The sequence below is a fragment of the Labrus bergylta genome, chromosome 23, assembly GCF_963930695.1.
Source record: "Labrus bergylta chromosome 23, fLabBer1.1, whole genome shotgun sequence".
NCBI lineage: Eukaryota > Metazoa > Chordata > Actinopteri > Labriformes > Labridae > Labrus > Labrus bergylta.
This window is the reverse complement of record NC_089217.1, coordinates 20,496,609-20,516,754: the sequence shown is the minus strand read 5'-3', so window position 1 is coordinate 20,516,754 and position 20,146 is coordinate 20,496,609. Positions and strand designations below refer to the sequence as shown.

Below are 20,146 nucleotides of genomic sequence, written 5' to 3'. Positions count from 1 at the left end.
CTGTCACAGATACTTTCAGAGCAGTCAGCCAGCTCTGTTTGACTTGAGAGCTCTCGCAGGAGAAAGTGTGGGTGGTTTTTGATCGAGTCAAACAGAAACAAGGCTGACCCTGGAGGTTCTGTGGGAAATCCTTCACACTGCAGCCCGGTAGAGGTATACAGGTCAAGGGCTTCAAGTCCTGGAGACATGAAGGGATACACAAGCAGGTGGAGGGTGCAGATGTTAAATAAAGCAATATTATCAATGTAGCACCAAGTCATAACAAAAAGGTATCTAATAACACAGCAGGTTAAATCAGTGAATGAGAAGACCTTCAGTTTGTTCTCGTTTTCCAAATGAGTAACCCCTCGCCCCTTGGTTGGGGTGGAAAACAAAGCATTCAGTGGTATGTTGAGGTTTAAAGTAGTATGACAATTAATTATAAAATCTTACAGACAGCCAATTCAACTACTCTAAACCATAGAGGTTTTTTCTTTTATCCACCACCAGTAGTGTGTAATATGAGATTAAAGTGTGTACACCTAGTCCAGATTAATGCAGCAACATTTTCTGGAGAATATCAAAATAATGTCAATTTAAGAGAACATTTCCATTTTAAGATTTATTTTGATAAGAATTTAGTTTTGGGTAGGATTTCATTCAACAAAGAAGCAGCAATGTAATGCTCTATGGCCTTTAAAGGCAGGATTGGTAATTTCCTCCAGATCCACTTTTTAAGATTTTGGTTGAAATTGTCTTTAGGTCCTGACAGAAATTAATAACTCATGTTCTCTGAAAAAGGAACAAAGAAAATCCCTCATCTGTAGCAGTTGTAAGCCTTTAAAATCTTCGACCAATGTCTGCCACGAGGTACCAATCTGATGAACCAATCAGGAAGCTCCCTGTCTCCCTGTTCCCCTAGCCCACACTCAAAGCATGAGCTGAGCTCTGCTTCTGGCCAATGGCACTTGGGCATGTAAGTGAGGGGGCGGGTTAGGTGCAGATGGAGCACTGAGGGAATGCTACTTTCAAAATCATACTAGTTTTCTAAAATTAACAACCCTGCCTTTAAGTGATTGAAAAATGTAATTTAGAAACTGTCTGTGGAAGTTGATTGCACGACAGATCCTCGCTATTAAAGTCACCTTTCTCTCTTTCTCAACACAAGTGCATATCTGCAGATAGCGAGTGCTGTGTTCCCAGTTATTAGGAGTGACTGTAGTTACATGTATGAATGAGATGAAGATGTAAGATCGTAAGTCCAGTGACAATTTCCCCCGATCAACACTGAAGTATAAACAGAAAATACTATGTGGCTTTATAACTTATGAAAAGTAATCATTAAAAATAACTATGTTGCATTGTTAAGTTAACCCCATGTGTGTTACAGAGACCCCTACCTGAGTAGCGGTGTACAGATTAAGGACAGGAGGAGAGTCTGTTCTGGTGATGACACACCAAACATGTTGCATGGTCTTCGGGTTGTCCCTGAACAGCAGGAAGCCTAAAGCAGTCAGTGGACACTAGAGATGCCTCAGACTGGGAGAGCATGCATACAGGAGTGTTAAACACATAATCCATGTAAAGTTGCATTTTATGCTAAAAGTAATGGAAAGTGAAAGTAAATATGTTTAGTTGGATTATCAACATATGACTTTGTTGCATTAAAGAGAGCTTGTCTTAACTAATTTATATAATATGCATTATGTATTCAAGTTTGTAAAAAAGGAAATATATACATTTACATTCAGCTCCATTAAGAGTACAAACTAGAGAGCTCTCTATAGTCAAAACTTTACAAAGCCCAAGCCTTACCTCCAGCATTCTCCTTTTCTTCCCCTCTGACCTTTCCCCTCTTTGGCAACTCAGGATGGAGTAGCAGGCTTTACACACTTTGTTCAGCTTGTTCCCATCATACTCTAAAGCCACTTTATTGTCTGAACACTTCCAGCACACAACCTGTGAGACAGAGAAAAACAAACCTGATAAATAAAGTTCTAACACAATGTGTGTTCTGTTCAAAGATGATCACATGTCATTACTCACACAGCCACAGGCTCTGCAGTGGTGTCTCCTCCTGGTGATTGCATTGAAAGGCTCCTGACATTTCATACACAAGGTCACCTGGTTGTCTCTGATCCAACGAGGAGCACGCCGGCCAAGCTCCTCTGTCTGTAAAACAACATGCCTCGTCATCAGCAGTTGGTTTACAACATTTTCTTCAATCTAGAGTTGTTATCAGACTTACTGAGTCTTCTATATTTGGCTCCTTAGAAGCCAGTTTGAAGGTTTTGTTCTTCATTTCAAACACATCAATGGCTTCCCGAATGACCTGAAATTAAAACGTCCTTAAAAACTCATTGAATCTTTCAGTTACATGTAAAGAGCTGCACCGAGGATTGAATACAGAAATCCCATTACCTTTATCCAATCATCTCTCTCTTCTTCAGAGCTTTAATGAACAAAGAAAGACAAACCAGTGTTGATATTGGATGAAGCATTTAATGCACTTGCAGTAAATGTACAAACACTTCACAGACTAAACATTACTAAATATAATATTACTAAATATATAAATATGAAATTAGCACACGATTTCAGAAACATACAAAGAGGAACCAACAAAAAAGATTCAGGCTGCTAAACTGCTTTGATGCTTCCAAATTGTACTACTCAAAAACACAAACAAACCTGGCCTGCAGCTCAAGAGTCCTCTCCTTTCCAGAAACTTGGAAGGTGTGTGGGTGGTCTTCATTGGTGGTTTGTTGCACCTGCATGTCGTCCACTCCAATCCTGCAGCGGACAGTAAAGCGCTGCCCAACCAGGCTGAACTTTGGAGTGCAGCACAGCAGAAAGTTGTTGAACTGTGGAGAGAAGTTGTACTTCATAGTTAGAAATGGTAAATGGACTTGAGCTTGTGTAGCGCTTTTCTAGTTTTCTGACTACTCGAAGCACTTTTACACCGCATGTCACACCCATTCAGCAGTGGTTGCTATGTAGTGACTTCGGGGTTAAGTGTCTTGCCCAAGGACACTTTGGACCTGCTGCTGCAGGAGCTGGGGATCGAACCCTCAACCTCCAGTTGACAGAGGACGACTACCAACTGAGCCACAGCCACCCCTAGTTATAAGGTCATACAGCTCTTGCTATGAACTCAGAGCTAAATCAGATTTACATCAAGGATGCTCTTTGCTAGAGTGACTTAGGAAACATTTTAAATATTTCTGCATTTACTAAATGACAGAAAATAATTTCAAAAAAATCAATAATCATTGTCTCAACAAAAAAATCCAAAATAAACTAGTTTATCTCGATTTATACATATTATATACAAATCAGTGTTCTTACCAGGAATAGGTACCTCTCCATGGCAGATGTGTTCCTGGCAGCAAGCTTGAGCAGACGGCCTTCCCTGAGAAACTCGTTGGTTGGATTGACCACTTCCTCTTCTCCAACCATCTCATAGATCTCCAGCAGCCTCTTGAGGCTCTCCTGGGGACAGAGAAAGAGGAGACACTGAAACAGATCTGTATGGACACAATCCAGAGTTGTATATAGCTTGTTTTGTTTCTGACATTCATGAAATCTTACTTAGAACCATTGTAAATGTTTTGGTATTTCATGCTAAACATACAGCTTTGTGGATGGCACTGTTTGAGTGGGTGGCTGCCATGGAAATGGTCTGCAAGGATTCTGCAGGAGGAGACAAGAGGACACTCTCATTGTCGACATAAAGACCCAACAGAGACAGAAGCCACAAAAGTTTCCTTTAAACTCTGACAAAAGCACAAGGAAACTTGGACTTACGAGATCCCTATAAGCTTACTTGCAGAATCTATAGGCAAGAGAAATGATTAGAATGGAATGCAACAAAGAGACTTGTACACTATACTTACTGTCTGAAAGATCATAATCTGGGTTATTCACGGGCAGTTTCTTTAGGTAATCCCTGAGTAACATCTCATAACGTGGAACTCTCTGGACTGGCTCTAACATGTGATGCTGCAGGGTCAGGTTGCCACATGCCTCCTGACTCTAAAATACAATACAATACATGCATGACATCCAGTACAGACCTGTACACTTACAGATGCACAGGAATAAACACTGATATACATATGCCCTTCTGATTTAGTCTTACCTGAATGTCCTGGATTATATTTCGAAAGGCAGACGAGCGTTCTGTCCAGGTCCTGACCAGCTCCATGGCCTGGTCGAAGTTCCTGACATAGTCTGCATACATCCTGAGGAAGGGTGCGTTCTGCAGCAGAACATTACCCAGGCCTGGGCTCTCACACCTAGATTTGGTGGGATTGGAAATGTCAAAGAGTGGAAGGGTCCTTAAAGTTATACGCTGTAGGTATCAAGCCATTTCTAAGTTTTTAGTAAAAGGCTAATTTGTTTTGTTGGCCCTTTCCACCACATTCCTTGGAATGAAGCAATTGGCTGGAAGGGTGAAGTGCAGCCTTTCAACCTCAATGTTAACATTGAGCCACAGTAATCATTTAGAAGGCTTTGTTAGCATTAATATGAACGTTTCCCAATTTTATGGGATTGGGGAAGCAAATTAACATCATGTACCATCTTGGCTCAGACTGCTAAATCATCATTTTCCAATATCTAAAGTCAGGATTTAATAAATTCCTGGTTAAATCATCAACCGCAAGAACCATAAATAGTCAAAACCTAGAAGACGAGACATATTTAAAGTAAAAAAATTCAATATCCCCATTAAATGTTTGCAAATAAACTAAATAATCATTCAACACCCTAGCTAACATTTCTGTTAGCAAGGTAATGCACACAAAATAACACTTTTAGACTATAAAAAGTGTTCAGCCACCTCCTAACTAATGGGAATGTTAGGTATAAAGTGGCTAAATGCTAACACTAGCTGTTTTTTCTGCCAGTAGCAAATGAGGGATATGTTGTTTTGACTTTAAATAATTCCCAATGTTCCTATTTTTTCACTTTTTAATGCCTTATGCTGCTGATCAATCTGGAAACGGTGACACAGCATTGATTGGTCAGATTCTGCTTCCTATTCTATGTGTATCTTTGAACACAGATGTCCAAAATCATAGGAACATCTGAGCTGCCCCTATGATGGTGATTATGATATGCAGAATGGGCAGTATTTCAGCCAGGAGGGGTATAAATGTCGCCTGTATTAATCACATACACACCCACCAGTGACTGATGCAGGTTTCCAGGTCAGGAAGCAGAAACTGACTGTGAAAGGAGTAGATAGATGAAATGTTGGAGAAGATATTTTTGATGACATCAGGGGGGAAAGAGCCTCGGCCCGCCTCTTCTGTTAGACGTGAGCAGAACACCTGCGGTTGAAGTTGGAGAGGTACAGATTAATCAAACTAATACTGTACTGGGCAGATCAGCAATGTCTTATGTACAGAGGTGTCAAAAGTATTGACATTACTCAGGTAGAAGTATAGATACTAGGGTTTAAAAAAGACTTCTGTATTAGTTGAAGTATCAACTCAAGCTTTTTACTCAAGTAAAAGTGTAAAAGTACTGGTTTCAAAACTACTTGCAGTATAAAAGTAATGTAAGGGAAAAAAATGCCATTAAGGACAAAAGCTTAGGCCTCGCCACAGGGGCCTATAGTGCACTACCCCACCTCCCCAAAAAAACATTTTTCTAAAGGCCATAATGACTATAATGTTATATTAAAATGTTAATGTTGAAACATTTGGGATGCACCTGTTTCAGCCGCATTTATGCCCATTGAAAATGAACGCATTTTAGTACAATGCAAACACATTAAAAGAACCAGATATGTGTACTACTGAGCATTAATATGTGTTTCATGGAGCGGAAGATATGATGACTAGTTGCCTATAAGTATTGTAATGGTGCAAAAAGTCTTCAGAGGCATGTTATCAATAGCATACGTCTGCTATTTCCTTGCTGTTGGAATAGTAGCATATATGTTTATACTTCTCATCCAACCACAATCAAATTCACTCTACCCGGATGGCGCGATTTATCTGGATAGGTTTTTTTGTCTTTTTTTGAACGATGAAAAGCCGTAATGAAAACAAGCTGAAATGAAATTGGAGTAACGAGGCTATTTTTAAAATGTAAGGAGTAGAAAGTACAGATAACTGCGTGAAAATGTAAGAAGTAGAAGTAAAAATTCAGCTGAAAAATAATTACTTCAGTAACTTAAGTAAAGTAACGAAGTATTTGGACTTCGTTACTTGACACCTCTGTTCATGTAATTGTATTAGAGACATTGTTTAGCATTAAATGCACTGTATGTTTTGTGGATGGACTTAAAGAAAGATGTCAACACTGACCTGGTCCAGCAGGTGGAGACGAGCCACATAAGCCCTCTCTGTCTGCAGGAGTTCTTTGGCTATCTTGTACAGCTTCTGCTCTGTGTTCTCTTCATCTTTTGGCTCAGCTCCTTCTCTCACCTTTCTCTTCCCCTCATCCGTTTGTTCATCATTAGACTCCTTCTGAAGCATGCTATATTCTGTAGATGCCCCATTCCACAAGCAGGCACACTTGCAGCCATATGAGATCTTGCCTTCTTCCATTTTATCATCTGTCCCCTTCCCCTTCACTGCAGTGGAATCTCTCACCTGCACTGTGCCATTCATTTGTGGTGGGAAAAGCTCTTTGTCGTCGTTTGATAGATGGGCTTCATTTGTGGAATGATTTAGTCCATAGGTTGCGGGGGATTTTATGTTGATGGCTGGCCTGTCGAGGTTGGGTGATTGCAGCAGTTTCAGCGGAGGACGTTCAACTTTTTCAGTGGGGAAAAACCTGCTTTCATCCAAGTGAAAAATCAAGTCAGGCACACTCAAAGACTTCCCCTCTTTCTTCTCTTGTCCTTCCAACTTTACGCTTGGTATTCGGTTTAGTCCAATCCAGGATTTAGAGTACTTGGCAGGGCTGTTGCTCCCCACCTTGCCCTGCATTGGGCTAGGGGTCTGCAGTTTTCTTATTAGAGGGCTCTGGTTCCTTGGGGAATACTTTGCAGGGCCGTGTTCTCCGCCCTTCAGTTGGCTACAGCTTTGTATGCCTCTTTTGCCTGCACTGGGAGATCCTGAACCTGGACTGCTTATAAGATTTGGAATCCCATGAGTATGTCTGGAAGGGCTGATCTGCACCCCAGATAAACCTTTTAAAAAACAGCTTCCTCCTTTGACAAGACTAGGGGAGCCTTGACAAGTCCTTGACGGGCTGACACAGGCAACAGAAAGTCTCTGGTCTGAACCATTAACCCAATGAGGTACTGATTTTCCTGAAGTAGGACTGTGGGCTTGAGCTTGTCCTGGACTCAGAAGGCTTTGCAGGTGAGCTGGTTTAGGAGGCACTGCAGAAAAAACAAATGATATATGGTGCATAGAGTTAGGACAAGCAACAATTCAAAAGGAAAAAATAATTTATTTTTGCAATTATTGACTTGAACACTACTTTCAGGGTGTGCATGTTGGATACCGATCGTCAGCCTACCTTGTGGTTTGACAGGTGATCTTTTGACTGGGACTCGTTTCCCGTCTTCCTCTGCTTCAATTTTGGAGTGAGGTTCTGATCCATAGAAGCTGTCACAAGCACTGCCGCTGATGTATGAGCCACACACTCCACTGCCTGCTACTAAAAGGAATACATCAATTATTTATACAGTATGTCTTCAAACTGTTCTTCAGTTTAATTTAATAACAGGCATGAGTTCTTGTTCCTTCTGAGCTTTTATCTGAAAAGAATATATGAACACATATGGGAAAAACTGCAATGTCACCACCTGTAGGTTGTGTACCGCTATTGCTAGAGTTCCTTTCTACACTTGTATTTAATCAAATTAATCCTACACACAGGCAGAATCCAAAGAAAGAATTGGAGCACATGGATCACTTATGGCAAATGTATAGAAAGGTGCAAAGGATCTAATGACCCACTGCGTGTTCCTCAGAGTTTGATTCTGAGGAGGATGCAGTGTTAGGTCCTTCTCTGAGAGCACTCACCACCTCTATCTGTGGAGGGGCTGTCATGCAACAGTTTCTTCCTACATTAACTTTTTTTGCCTCTTACAATTCCGGAAAGCACAGCTAAATTTGCTGTGTTGTATTTATCCCTGTGTATGGTATTACAGTATATCATACATGTAGCCTCTGTTGCCACATCCCTCATGTCTGGCCCAAATTACAAATCTATGTGCTCTCTATTGATGACATAAATGAACAGTACATATGTTGAACTGAAAATAGTACTCTGTGCTGTTTCATCACTTTGATGTATCGCTAACAATACTGAGCTGTTGTTTTACCAAAAACTGCTTACTATTCAATTGTGCAATGTTTATTTTCCTACCTTCCGTCAATTTCCAAACTTATGCAAGAGTATCCAATACTTGCAGAACAAAGAACAGCTTTCCTGTTCACTCTTGGCTCTGCTGAGGAGTAAGGGATTTGTTGGTCATGTGGAAAGTGCTAAAGCCCACTTACTTAAGAATTTAATACTTCTGCTTTCTCGCTTCCCTTTTCTCCCCAGTCTAACCTTTGCCAGTCTTCAAGTCATGCCATCGTTTTAGAGGCAACTTCAGCGATGGCATGAAGAGAGTGAAACAGCACTGATTTCACTTAGCAAGTGAATGTCACAAATACATCATAACACACATTAGAATTATAAGGCACATACACCTGAACACTCCTGATCAACATCTTATTTAAAGATATCAAAAAATGTACATTAACATATCTGTCAATGCATTAAACAGACTTTACTTTTTAAGTGTATTTAAAGGATATACCAACTAATTTAGACAGACATCTTTAGACACAAAAAGTTAAATGTTCACTTTTTGCAGTGTAGAGGACAGTGTACATGGGAAAGCTGGTTTTAATAAGACTGTTGCTATAGGCAACAGCTTTTTCCATTTGCGTTCTTAACACTGCCCTGCCCACAAATGGTTCGACATCCCTAAATGGAACAACAACAGCTTTTTCTCCTTAAGTAAGTCACAATCAAGTATTCTTAACCCCAATTTTAAAGAATGATTTCACTTATTTAGGTCAGATAGACGGATTAATGGATGAATGTATGGTTGCTTCCTCTTACAAAATAGTACCATTGGAGCATACATACTCATCTTAATAAATAGCCGGGCCTCACTAAGAGAACAGAGCAGCTTTATGTGCATTGTAAGGGATTGACAAATAGCGGTTTTAAGACACACAGTCAAAGTCCAGACTGAGTACTGGAAAAGAGATTTCATGGCATTAATCTGTAAGAGGCTAACAGGCAACAACTGTGACTACAGAGCATCACACACGCACACGATGGCAAAGGACATTTAAATAGCATTTACTGATGTAAGCAAGGTACAACATGGGGTGGGATTGCTCTGATTACCCTGGTCCCCTTCTTACATACCTGTCGAAGCCAGTATTGCTTTCTTTTTGAAGAAGTTTTCCATTTGTCTTAGTGGGGTTTAAAGCTGGTGTTCCATTTAATTAGGGTAACAAAGTGACCAGCTAATTTAATAATCTGTTCGATGAGAATACAGATTTCTGACATCTTAGAAAATAGTTTGAAAATAGCCTACCTTAATTTCAAATAATTTACATTTCATTTCTTGGATAGGCTATAAAAAAAAAGCAGCTAGGCCTACTTTGGAATATGGGCTATGGCGACTACAGCAAGATCAATTAAAAATAGACGCGTTTTAGAAATGACTAAAGCAAAGACATACCAAGAAGAGAAATTAATAAGGTAATGGACCGACCACCTTTCATTATATTTGTTGAGTTCAATATAAATAAATACCTTAGTTTCTTATCGGTGAGTATCTTGAACATAAAATTGTATCAGGTGGTAAAAATCTTTAATGAAATATCCCTCACCTGGGTGAGAGGCGTCGCAGTCCACAGCAGCTCCTTTAACTTTGCGTCTGACAGCCACTCGTCTGAACTCCTCCGTGTCATGGCTGCTGCGAAGTGTCAAACTGTTCCTCTTCTTTAGGTCAAACATTGTGACAAAACAGGCGGAAAATGTAGATGCGACAGAGAAGAAGATCGATTTGTTTGTAAATGACTTAACACACTGACGTTTCCTTTTTCACGTGCTCAATCATCGCTACTGAGGTCTACAAGGCACGCGCCGCCTCTGATTAAAATCACCACGCGCCCCCAACAACTCCGCTCAGGGACATCGACCAATCAGACACACAGTGACGTACACTTTGAAGGGTTTACACGTCATCACAAATATCTTGAATAATTGTTTATTGTAATGGTCATCATCTCACAACGACCATGCATTACATTGGAAGTGTATTTTAATGTCATAAGAATAAATTGTATCTGCATAGGATTTTGTGTATGTGTGCAAACAAGTTACCACCTGACCTGAAAACCTGCATCAGTCACTGGTGGGTGTGTATGATTAATACAGGTGACATTTATACCCCTCCTGGCTAATGCCTTTTCAGTCACTACATAATACATGACTGTTGACTTTGTTTCAACTGTCTGTATTGTTTAAAATTATTGTATGTATAATGGCTGAATAAAAATACTCATACTCATGTAAAATCCATCATGTACAAGGCAAGTATATTTACAAGTAGGCTCATGCAGCTGAACCCTTGCGCTAATACAAGGTTAAACAGGCCGTTGTGGTAGCAATATATATTACATTTATATCAGCATCATTCCATAATTTAACCCCAACAACTGATACACATCTCCTTTTAATACCTTTTTTTGCATTTTGTACAACAAACTAATAAACACCTCTTAAATCATATTTACTCTCTCGAATTGTTAAGACCCTTTGTATAGAGTCTGGGTGTGACTTTGACTTTGCTCTAAACATTATTTGCATAATTTTGTAATCAAATATTCTTAATCCTAATTACAATTCTGTACTTCTACTTTCTAAGCATATATCAACCTCCATTTCTGGGTCAGAAGGTTTTTTTAGAAGATTTTTTTTTCTTCGCCTAGCTTCAGGTTGGAAAAATTTGAACTACACGCTCATTTGTATGCATTTTCATTCATGAGGTCTCATGAGGTCTCCTCAGTCTATGGAGTGTACAGGGTGGGACCACATTTCCAGGTGGATTGTGATTTATGAAGGGAACATTTCGTATGAACAGTTTTATAAATCTGAATGATTTTGAGCAGATGCCATTTCTGTGTTTTGGGCGCAGGTACACTTTTAAAAGTATCATCAGATATGGATAAATTGCAGCTACAGATGCACGAGACTGACATCATCAATTTACAGGGATAAGATAAGATAAGATAAGATAATCCTTTATTTATTAACAGGGAAATTTACAAGGATACTCAAAACACCAATCTTGTTTGCATGAGGGTTCAACATTGACTTCTAAATTGATCTGTCGCGACTCGCCAGCTAGTTTGACACAGTGCAGCGTCACTTACACATCTTACAAATATGGATAATTGAAAACTTTGTTATTTATATTTCCATCAAAACTTCCTGCCATTGTTCTCTGCTGCTGGGTTGACTTGTCACATCCTTTCTTCCCTTTACACTGCCACATATACCACTCTTGTGTATACTGCATCTTTCGTCCGCATGGTGCAAGTTTTGAGGTCAGCTGACGTGCCAAATAGACTCAGGGGATGCATGGCGGCCATTATGGGTACACATAACAGCTAGCACGTCTCCACCATATGGCTGAACAATTGATTGTAATGTTATTAAAATTGCAACATAGCGGTGTGCAGTGAAGCACAGATGTTACCAATAATGGCTGAATCTTTTTGTGCATCACTAGCTGCCTGCATCGGCAATGCCCTCTGCTGCATCCATCTTGCCCTCAGGTTCATCCTCTGAGGCTGAAGTGCCTGGTGTCAGATTGAATACATATGCATACATCTGCGATTCATCTGGTGGAGGTCAACAAAGAGGAACACGCTCTGAAAGACATGCCCTTCTGACAAAAAACTCAAGCCTCAGCCTCCACCCCAGCATTGTTTTTCAACACAATACAATGTAAGAGCAAGCAAGATCAAACAAACTATCATTAAACATTAAGATATCCTTAAAAGTTATTCAAGAAATGTCAGCACCTTAACCTTCTGGGCCCGTATTCACAAACATTCTAAAAATCCTCTCAGAGAGCTCCTAAAATCCAATTGAGTTAGGAACACTCAGAGCAACTCTGAGCAAGGAAGAGACGTAAGGCCCTTTCCGAAAAGCCACAGTTCAATATGCAGTGCATACTTTTCAGTTGGGGGTTTCAGTAGACTGAACCCTCGTGGTCATTCAGTATGCATTTTTTGGGTCCACCTCAGTACTGAACATTTCAGGATGGATACTAACTTCCTGGTTTTGTGCAGTATGGTTTGGATGCATTATTTCAGGAAATGAATTGTATTTTAACACCCACAATGCTATGCGAAAGTAAATGTAAAACATCACTTCACGTGCGCCTCCAAAACAAAACAATTGATTAAATACCTGTACAATCAATTTTACATAATATTTTTTTGTCAGAACATCACATAGAATAGAATAGAATATAATTACTTTATTGATCCCAAACTGGGAAATTGTGGCGTTACAGCAGCAGGTTATCCAACACACAATATGAGTAAAAAAACACAATGTTAGCAAATCTAAACATAATATAATATTAAATACAAAGTAAATAAGCACTAAAAATATGAAAACTAAGAATGTGAATATATACAACCAGAACAGAGTCGTAAATGGTTGTAAATTAAATATGAAAGATTAAATGTAAATGTACAAAAACAGAGTTGTAAATGGACAGTATTGACATAAGTTAAAGTGCATGAGTGTAGACATATTACAAGCAGAAACTATACAATATAACGCCGAGTAGACAGCCAAATGAAGTGAACATGAGTGCAGGGATAATTTGTAAATTTAACATGTGCAGAATAGATTACAGTATGGAGAGACAGATATTATCATGATGACAGTTCTCTGCTTGCAAGAGGTGAGCTGTTGTACAGAGTTATGGCCTTCGGTAAGAAAGATTTCTTGTATCTGTCCTTGTGACAGCAGAGTTGAATTAGTCTGTTGGAAAAGCTGCTCCGCTGTTTGTCCAGTAAAATCATCAATCAAAAACATCATTATCAAAGTGAAAATAATTGCTAACTGTGAGCCAAGCTAATAACTAACATACAGTAAGTTACAGGAAACACCCGACGACTACATGTATGTATGTATTTCACCATTATTGAAGCCCATATCCCTTTATATGAACAAATAACGTTACAGTTGACCTGAAGTCAAAGTTGTGCTGCTATTAACCTGCATCCGCTAGCTAGCCTTCTGCACAAAACGCGTAGCAGTTCACATTTGACCAATTTCAATGCTAAAGAATTTGAAATAAACCAAGTTCCTTGAAAACCGGCAATTAAAAGTGGCTGAAGTTAAGTCTTTATCTCTTAATAGTGCTCTCTTTACGGGATATTGCATGGAGAAGCATAACGGCAACATAGAGCAGCTAGCATCATCTAGCTAGCCTACTGCATGGATACGTGCAGCAAGTGATTTAATAACTTTCCCCACACTGGGAAATAACTATCCTACAACTCTAAATCTGCACTGGCCTGGCCAAATAGTTGTTGTCGTAGATATTCAAGAGTTTTTTCAATTTCAAGTTAATCACAATGAACCTTGGGAGTCGGAGGCGCAGGATGACGTCATGCATAATATATATATATTTTTTAAAAACATTTACTTATATTTTCTTCATTAAAAACAAAATAGAACACAACGTGTAGCCTCAGATGACCAATGCACTCCACCAGGGTTACTTAAATTATGTTATTAAAATCGCTATACATATGTATACCATAGACCAGGGGTGTCCAAAGTTTTTTTAGTGAGGGCCAAATACAAAAATTTTTATTTGGGGCCGGGCCACACACTAGAGGTGACATATTAACACATGAATACTGTGTGTATTTCTAACTCACTTATAATCTGAAGAACATTGCACTCAGTGGGAGCAGTGATGCTGTCCTTTGGATTGAAGGATGGCTGACATGTCTGGAGTAAGTTTGGTGGTTGAGACACGAAGGACTTCACAGAGATGGCTATCAGTCATTCTGGTTCTCAGTCTGCTTTTGTTATGATTTAATAGAGAAAATGTTTGTTCACATATGTATGTTGAGCCGAACAGGCTCATCATTCTTTTTGCGTGGCGTCTCATCAGAGGAAACTTGGCATTATCCAAACTCTGATAGAAGTCAGGGAGGGAGAGAAGCTGATGTTGACTCTTCAGAGAATCATCACATTGCATTTCAATCAGTTCTAACTGCAGACTCTCTTCCACTTCTTCTGCATCCACCAGAAAGGGGGTCGAGAACAACTTGATTTCTTTTTCAATGACAGAAAAATCTTGGAAACGCTGGTTGAATTCTGTCAGGAGAGATGTAATCACAGACACATATTTCTCCTTTTTAGCAGAAAGGTCGGCCTTTGGAATAGCAGACTTGATTTCAGACAGCGCAGGGAAGTGTGCAGCATTAAAGCTTCGTAGTTGTGTCTCAAACAGACGGAGCTTTACACAGAAGGCTTTCATGTGCGCATACAGGTGAGGCACCAGCTGTTCTTTGCCTTGTAGGTTCTTGTTCAGTGTATTCAGATGATGAGTAAGATCAACTAAAAAAGCCAGGTCTGACAGCCACAGAGGGTCACTCAGTTCATGAAGAGGTCGGCCCTTTTCTTTCAAAAACTGGTCGATTTCTGATCTCAGCGAGTAAAACCGCTGCAGCACAGAGCCGCGGCTGAGCCAGCGCACATCAGAGTGGTAGAGTACATCCCCGTATTCCGCATCCACGTCAGATAGGAAAGCTTGAAATTCTCTGTGGTACAGTCCTCTAGCGCGAATTATGTTGACAGTTTTCACAACAGTGTTCATCACATCGCCCAGCTGGACAGTCTTGGCACACAGTGCTTCTTGGTGGATTATACAGTGCATCCTAACAGCCTCACCTCCGCTCTCTTTTACCTTGGCGCACACCATCGATGCCATTCCTTTGCGCTCGCCGGTCATGGCCGGAGCTCCATCCGTTGTTACTCCACAGAGCTTTTCCCATTTAAGCCCCAACGGCCTCCGACACAGCTTCAAAAATGTCTTTACCCGGCTCTTTGAGCCTTTTAGGCTCATCATATCAAGCAGCGCCTCCGTACAGGAAAAATTATCATCCACTCCCCGCAAAAAAATTAACAGCTGCGCGATGTCTGTGGCATCTGTGCTCTCATCGCATGCTATCGAGTAAAAATCAAAAGCACAAGCTTTGTCTTTCAGCTGAAGTTTCAAGTTAGCTGACAAGTCCTCGATTCTCCGCACCACTGTATTTCTGGACAAGCTCACGTTTTTGAAATCCTGCACTTTTTCCGGGCACATTATTTCTGTGACTTTGATGAGGCACTGCTTTATGAAATCGCCGTCTGAGAACGGTTTGCCGTGCTGGGCAATAAGTTTAGCCACTTCATAGCTTGCTGTTGTGGCGTTTTCCTGTATTTTGTTTGTACGAAAAAAAAGCTGTTGTTGAGCTTGCAGGCTAGCTGCCATTTGCTTGACTTTCTGTGTTCGTTCGGCACCGGTGTACGATGTGTAGCTCTGATGTTTGGTCTCATAGTGCCGATGGACATTATACTCTTTCATCACAGCAACATCTTCCTTGCAAATCAAACAGACACACTTTCCGTTGACTTCTTTGAAGAAATATTCATTTTCCCACCGTGTTTGAAATCTCCTACATTCACTAGCTATTTTGCGCTTCTTCGGTGCTGCCATTTCTGGTGACCACTTTCGCGGTATAAGTTTTTCTTTGCTTAATTTTGTTTAGTGGAGAAGCACCGTTTCTGTGGCTGGCTCCATCTAGTGTTGAAACTGAGAAGTGCAACAGAGTTGAGCTCAAGCTTCTTGTACGGGCCATATTCAATTATATTTTCAGAATTTGCTGCGGGCCAATAAAAACTGGCCATAGTTTGGACACCCCTGCCATAGACTGTAAAGATATAGCCTATATAGTAGTTTTTGTTTTCTTATTACAGTTCACCCGGCTGTAACAGAAATTGTACATATTGGCACGAACAACAAGTGTGTGTAATATAATCTCACAAACGAATGCTGCATAAATGAAATAAATCCCCTTGTTTGCATGATATATTCAATTTTATTGTCGCTCGGATGTATATGCGGTAGCTCACCCATGCGCGTCTTGTTGCCAGGTCTGTTACAAACAAGCCAAACAGTCCAATACCAAAACGTTGTGAAAAAAGGCATTTCCGATATTCTCAGGCAACCTCTGCCTTCATCTGTGAATTTTTTGTTGAGGGGTTGATGTGAAATGTAGTTATGCTGCCTCTGCAAATGTTTAGTAAAACTAAATGTTTTACTAAATCAAATTAAGTTTGATTACATGGTTAGGGGTGCTTATGTGTTTGCCGGAATCCCAATTTTTTTTTTCTTGTTCTAATGCAGAAATTTTAATAGTTGAAGTCCACAAAATAATGAAAAAAAGGGTTGAATTAGTGAACTTTTAAAGGGCCTTGTTGTCAATAGTTGAAATTTCCTTAACTGGACTTTGCTCAAATTTATTTTGCAAACTCATAATTATGCCCCAACACTGTGGGTTGATTTCAGTTTTTGTCTTTCTTAGCTGATTTAGCAAATAGTGCAACATTAATTAGAAATACAGCTTTACAGAAAAGTATTTATATTTAATATAATTAATTCAGTTTTACCCAAAATATGTATTAAAGTTTTAAACTTTTTTTTTTTTTTTTTTTTTTTGTGTAGAGAGGGCCGGTCACTCCATTTTCTGCCCTTGCTGGAGATGTTTGTATTTGCGGAATCGTTCTGGAGTGATCCACTTCTTAAACCTCCTCCAAGAAGAGACATGCGCTCAGATTTTGTTTGGGTCATCTCGGGGACCTCCTCTGATGTTTCTTGAATTCTTTCAATTGAACAGAGCTGTATTTGGTTTCCTAGCTCCTCGACCTCCTTCTGTAGCTCCTGATATGCCTCCTCTTGAGCAGTAAGATCAAAGGCCCCCTCGGCATTCACCATTTCTGGTGATGGCCCTCTTTCTGGACCATCACTTCCTGCTCATCCTCCTCTTTTTTGACAGCAAGCCCTTCATCAGCCTCAGGCCTCTTCAGAGCTGTTTTCTCCAGCTTATCAGCCTTCATCTCGATATACTGAGCTTCAACATGTATCTGGAGCTCTTCGATGCTGATGTCTACCTTTGGCTCACACTGATGGAGCTACTTTTTTCCCCTGTGTGCTGTTCATTTGAAAAAATCTTTCCTTTTATATCGATTTTCCTGGAAAACTTTGCAGGCCAATGTTGTGTTTGCCACTATCCGCTCAGTTTTCATGTTTGTCAGAGGTGTTTATTTCAATACATTCATTATAGAACAAGAGACACGTGGCCAGATTTACTAAAGGTTTGCGTGTCTTAAAACGTGTGCAAACTTGATACCACCAGCAAAAAAAGTGCTATCTGATCTACTAACGGCGCACAGTGAGGATTGCGTCTTTCAAATAAGCAAAACAGCACGCATTGACCATTTAGTACATTTGCCTTAATGAATATGCAATATGGGGCATTTCTGCCCTAGATTGCAAAATACTGGGAGGAGAAAATGCAAACAAGTTCAGTTAGTACAAGCATTGTGATTTACCAAACCTGGCAAAAATTGAAGTGATTGTAACGGTGTCTGTATTTAACACCTTTGAAAGGAACGTGCTAACCCAGGAGACCAGTGTTACGCGCAACAGGCTGCTGTTATTGTAGTGAGGAGGAGACATAGGCACAACAAAAGAAGGCATAAAGATCACGTTTTTCCCCTCGTGTTTACATATTTCAAATGACAGAAAAATAAATGGAATGCATTTATTTTTTTATTTGATTCAATATTCTAATCATTAAGGAAGAGAAACACCATGATTAAACTACAGGCTATTGTTGCCATAGCCTACAGCCAAAGAGTTGAGGGTGAGACTGCCACTACTGAGTTGAGGGTGAGACTGCCACACAACATTGAAGCATTGCAGTACATCTCAGTTTTCAATGTAGAGGAAACTCGAGTCCCTGTAAAGTTAAATCAGCAATACGTCTCCAAGCATGCTAAATATGTTGCAAGAAGATAGCTTTAAACATGTGAAAAGACTGAGAACTATGTTTGATTGATTTCCGACTTTTGACCGTTTTTAAGGTTTTCTCAAGTTTCAGTTCTAGGTTTTAATGGGCGGAGCTAAGTCGGGGCCTATCTACGTAGATCGGCCCTTCATCTCAACGCTCCATGCTAAAAACAATGAGCGCTGTAGCATCTTCTAGCTAGCTATGCCCTGTAGCACAACTATTGTTGTTGTTGTAAATGATGCCTTCTGTGTCTAAATAACCAGACAGATGGCTTGAAAAGGCAGCCAGACACTGGCGTGCTGGCGGTCGCAGACACGCCGGTGTCTGGCTGCCTTTATGCATGTCCCTGACCGCCTTTACCCGGTTCTCTGACCGAGTACTGCACGTTATTTTACTGCAGTTTAGAGATTATTATACGTGTCAGTATTATCAGTAACAGTATATTTCATTAGCAAGCAAATTAAACTATTATCTGTTTTCACATAGTCTCCTCCAACAAGAGAGACAGGGTGCCAGTGAGATAACACACAGAAAGTCACCAGAGAGGACAGACCTCTCTGTGGGCAAGAGGACAGGGGCCATACAATTATCTTGGAGAACACTAGGCAACAAAAAAACTACAGGTATGTTGCGATATAAAGGTCTTATTTGTTCTTTGTGAACGTCTATGACGTTAAGGCAAACTTTCTAGATATGCACGATATGTACATCAAAGAAAACACTGCTTAAATTATATTCTTCAAAGATTTGAATAAGCACAACACATAGGATGAAATTATCTGTAATATCCATCATGTTGAGTCTGTCAGTTATTTTATGAGCACCATGCTGATGTTACTGCTGTGGTAAAAACCTAAAAAAAATTGTGACTGAATAAATACAGTTTTTTACACATTTTACTGACAGACAGTTTACTAATGTTTTCATGCAAGAGAGAAGACCATACGGGCTGTACAAAATCTTGCAACATTGATGGTCAAAGTGCAGCTAAAAGTTTAAGATTTATTTTCTAACTTCATTGCTGCAACTCTGTATACAGTGCGCACAAACAATTGTATTGTTATTTGCACATGTATTCTCTTGTTCGCTCTTCTCATTTACTCTCCTCAAGTGGAAAACTGCATCACCTGACAGCCCACCTACAAAACGCCCTCTCTTGGAGTTTCCCTGGCAACAGTTCCAACTTTGCAGATCCTGATGACACCACCTACCTCCCCAGTATTTTTGAACTTGTTGACACCATCTCTGAACAGTTAGTTCACTTTGTTTGTTAGATATTTGTAGATATTGAAAAAAAAAACTAATGGGTGAATTTATTCCTCGTCATTTTTTAATTTGCCTGTCATGACTGAAATTTGTCTGCCATGTAATTGAAGTATGAACGTAACATATTAGCACTTAGCACACAACTACTTTGTTGTCTTTTATTTTCTTTCTCAACAGAGCACCAGCCAAGGCAGTGCAGGACACGGTGAAGTACTTGGTGTATGAGGACTGCCTCCTGGAGCTTTTAAAAATCTGCCCCACCTGCTCCAGACTCTGCAAAGTTGACACGTTTGTTATAGGAACATTCCTCTCTGTAACCCAGAAGTGCGTCTCAACGAGTGTCTCTTACTCAAGTCTCCACAGCCCTGATAACACCTGCTGAGAGTGAGAGGAGGGGAGAGGACATCAACTAGAGAACCCAGAACTATGGAAGCCAAGTTAGTAACATACATGTGTGGGAATGGATTTGTACAGAAAGAGAGGGAATGGAGGAACGTTTTAAAAGTTTATTAAATAAATGAAATGACTTTATATAAAACACATGTCCAAACATAACAATACATTAACTTGGAAATAATTTAAATTGGAGGCCTAAAACCGGTGTTCTCTTCATCAGGGTACTCCTGGTGGATACGGACAACAACACAGGAAGGTATCACTACCCGGTATCACTACCCAGTTGTGCTTTCCCAGGTATCCCCCTAGCACCAGGAAACGAAGGATGCCAGGTAGCAAGCACGCCTATAATGACTGAATTA

The 20,146-nt window shown here is 40.0% G+C and overlaps 2 protein-coding genes across 3 annotated transcripts; both read right to left on the bottom strand.

Annotated features, from left to right (window-relative positions):
- Nucleotides 1–39: 39 nt before the first annotated feature.
- LOC109987633 (FYVE, RhoGEF and PH domain-containing protein 4-like) lies at nucleotides 40–10,121 on the bottom strand. 2 transcript variants are annotated; one of them, XM_020638779.3, is made up of 15 exons: nucleotides 9,852–10,121; nucleotides 7,465–7,605; nucleotides 6,300–7,324; nucleotides 5,170–5,315; nucleotides 4,121–4,277; nucleotides 3,876–4,014; nucleotides 3,614–3,672; nucleotides 3,328–3,471; nucleotides 2,671–2,843; nucleotides 2,401–2,431; nucleotides 2,228–2,311; nucleotides 2,026–2,151; nucleotides 1,795–1,938; nucleotides 1,380–1,518; nucleotides 40–178 (listed from the first exon to the last, which is right to left on the bottom strand). In XM_020638779.3, exons 1-14 carry the CDS (start codon nucleotides 9,976–9,978, stop codon nucleotides 1,399–1,401), a joined length of 2,616 nt encoding a protein of 871 aa, XP_020494435.3. In that variant the 5' UTR covers nucleotides 9,979–10,121; the 3' UTR covers nucleotides 40–178; nucleotides 1,380–1,398. The 2 variants fall into 2 exon arrangements, with proteins under 2 accessions (XP_020494435.3, XP_065807129.1); XM_065951057.1 differs by having other exon boundaries at nucleotides 7,465–7,602.
- A 1,633-nt stretch (nucleotides 10,122–11,754) lies between these two features.
- On the bottom strand, nucleotides 11,755–15,634 carry LOC136177689 (general transcription factor II-I repeat domain-containing protein 2-like). The gene is made up of 2 exons (XM_065951643.1): nucleotides 14,122–15,634; nucleotides 11,755–11,870 (listed from the first exon to the last, which is right to left on the bottom strand). Exons 1-2 carry the CDS (start codon nucleotides 15,632–15,634, stop codon nucleotides 11,755–11,757), a joined length of 1,629 nt encoding a protein of 542 aa, XP_065807715.1.
- Between the last annotated feature and the right edge of the window lie 4,512 nt (nucleotides 15,635–20,146).

Excerpts from the sequence above, each read along its gene's own strand:
- LOC109987633 (XM_020638779.3), bottom strand. The coding sequence starts at position 9,978 with ATGTTTGACCTAAAGAAGAGGAACAGTTTGACACTTCGCAGCAGCCAT. Across the intron at positions 7,325-7,464 it reads ATCACCTGTCAAACCACAAG|TGCCTCCTAAACCAGCTCAC; the intron begins GTAGGCTGACGA and ends TTTTTTCTGCAG. Across the intron at positions 1,519-1,794 it reads AGAAAAGGAGAATGCTGGAG|TCTGAGGCATCTCTAGTGTC; the intron begins GTAAGGCTTGGG and ends ATGCTCTCCCAG.
- LOC136177689 (XM_065951643.1), bottom strand. The coding sequence starts at position 15,634 with ATGAAAGAGTATAATGTCCATCGGCACTATGAGACCAAACATCAGAGC. Across the intron at positions 11,871-14,121 it reads GTTCGGCTCAACATACATAT|ATGAATCGCAGATGTATGCA; the intron begins GTGAACAAACAT and ends GACCTCCACCAG.